Consider the following 1,003-nt stretch of genomic DNA (forward strand, 5'->3'; position numbering starts at 1 on the left):
GGGTTGGAGGGTGGGGTGGGGGCCCCGGGGGCAGATCTGATTGTTTTCTTGGTGGTATATAAGGGGTTTTAAGGAGAGTCGTGTGCCAGACACGCAGCCACTGAACCACAAGCAGCTTCGCTTTAACTGGAGTGCCTGGGAGTCGCGTGCCAGGAGTCGCGCGTCCAGGGACTGACTGACAAGACAGACACGCACCACCACCACAACACACGAGACCCGGGCGGGTCGCCGAGGCCGCCGGGGCTCTTGGCAAAGTCGCCGGTCAGAGAGGTCCCCCGCGGAGCCGCGCCGCAGCAGCGCCAGGCCCGGTGCCTCCAAGCCGGCAGAAGGAGCAGCGCTGAGCTCCCGGCTGCGCGGAGAATCGCAGCACGCGCCAAAGAGCGACGCCGAGGCACATTTAGAGAGAGAACCAAGTGAGTACCCGCGCTGCGGCTTCCAACTTAGGGGCGTTTCCCGCACGGCGTCCCACCACATCCGAACGCCCTTCGCCCGCGACGAATCTTTTGTCGCGGGGTCGCAGTCCCTTCCCGGGAGAGAACACAGCTGTCAGGGCGTGTCAGAGTTCGGAACCCAGTTGGCTGGCGACAGGGTCACAACAAGGGGCGCCCGCGAACTGGGAGAGCACAAGGCAGGGTTTCCTCCCCAATTTACTTTCCTCCTTGGCGCGATTCCGAGCGGGTCTTCTCGGGCGCGCAGCAGTAAGTCCCTATAACACTGACAGCTTACCTCTGCCGCTATATTCACACCCCATTTGGTTCTTTCTCCCTCTCTGCTCTCTTCTCCAGGATGTTCGTCAAATCCGAGACCTTGGAGTTAAAGGAGGAAGAGGACGTGCTGGTGCTGCTTGGCTCGGCCTCCCCCGCCTCAGCGGCTCTGACCCCTGTAGCTTCGAGCGCTGACGAGGAGGAAGAGGAGGAGCTGGGCGCGGCGGGCGGAGCGCGTCGGCAGCTTGGGGCAGAGGCCGGGCCCGCGGCTCTGGGCGGCTCGCCGGGAGGAGCCGAGG

The 1,003-nt window shown here is 64.2% G+C and overlaps 1 protein-coding gene across 1 annotated transcript in view; it reads left to right on the forward strand.

Annotated features, from left to right (window-relative positions):
- The first annotated feature begins 729 nt into the window (after positions 1-729).
- NEUROG2 (neurogenin 2) overlaps positions 730-1,003 on the forward strand; it is a 954-nt gene continuing 680 nt past the window's right edge. Inside the window, exon 1 of the mRNA XM_010858516.1 lies at positions 730-1,002. Within this exon, the coding sequence (XP_010856818.1) occupies positions 787-1,002 (216 nt within the window). The 5' untranslated portion in view covers positions 730-786. The remainder of the gene's footprint in view (position 1,003) is intronic.

The sequence above is a fragment of the Bison bison genome, unplaced genomic scaffold (assembly GCF_000754665.1).
Source record: "Bison bison bison isolate TAMUID 2011002044 unplaced genomic scaffold, Bison_UMD1.0 scf7180017864389, whole genome shotgun sequence".
In the NCBI taxonomy this organism is placed as follows: domain Eukaryota; kingdom Metazoa; phylum Chordata; class Mammalia; order Artiodactyla; family Bovidae; genus Bison; species Bison bison.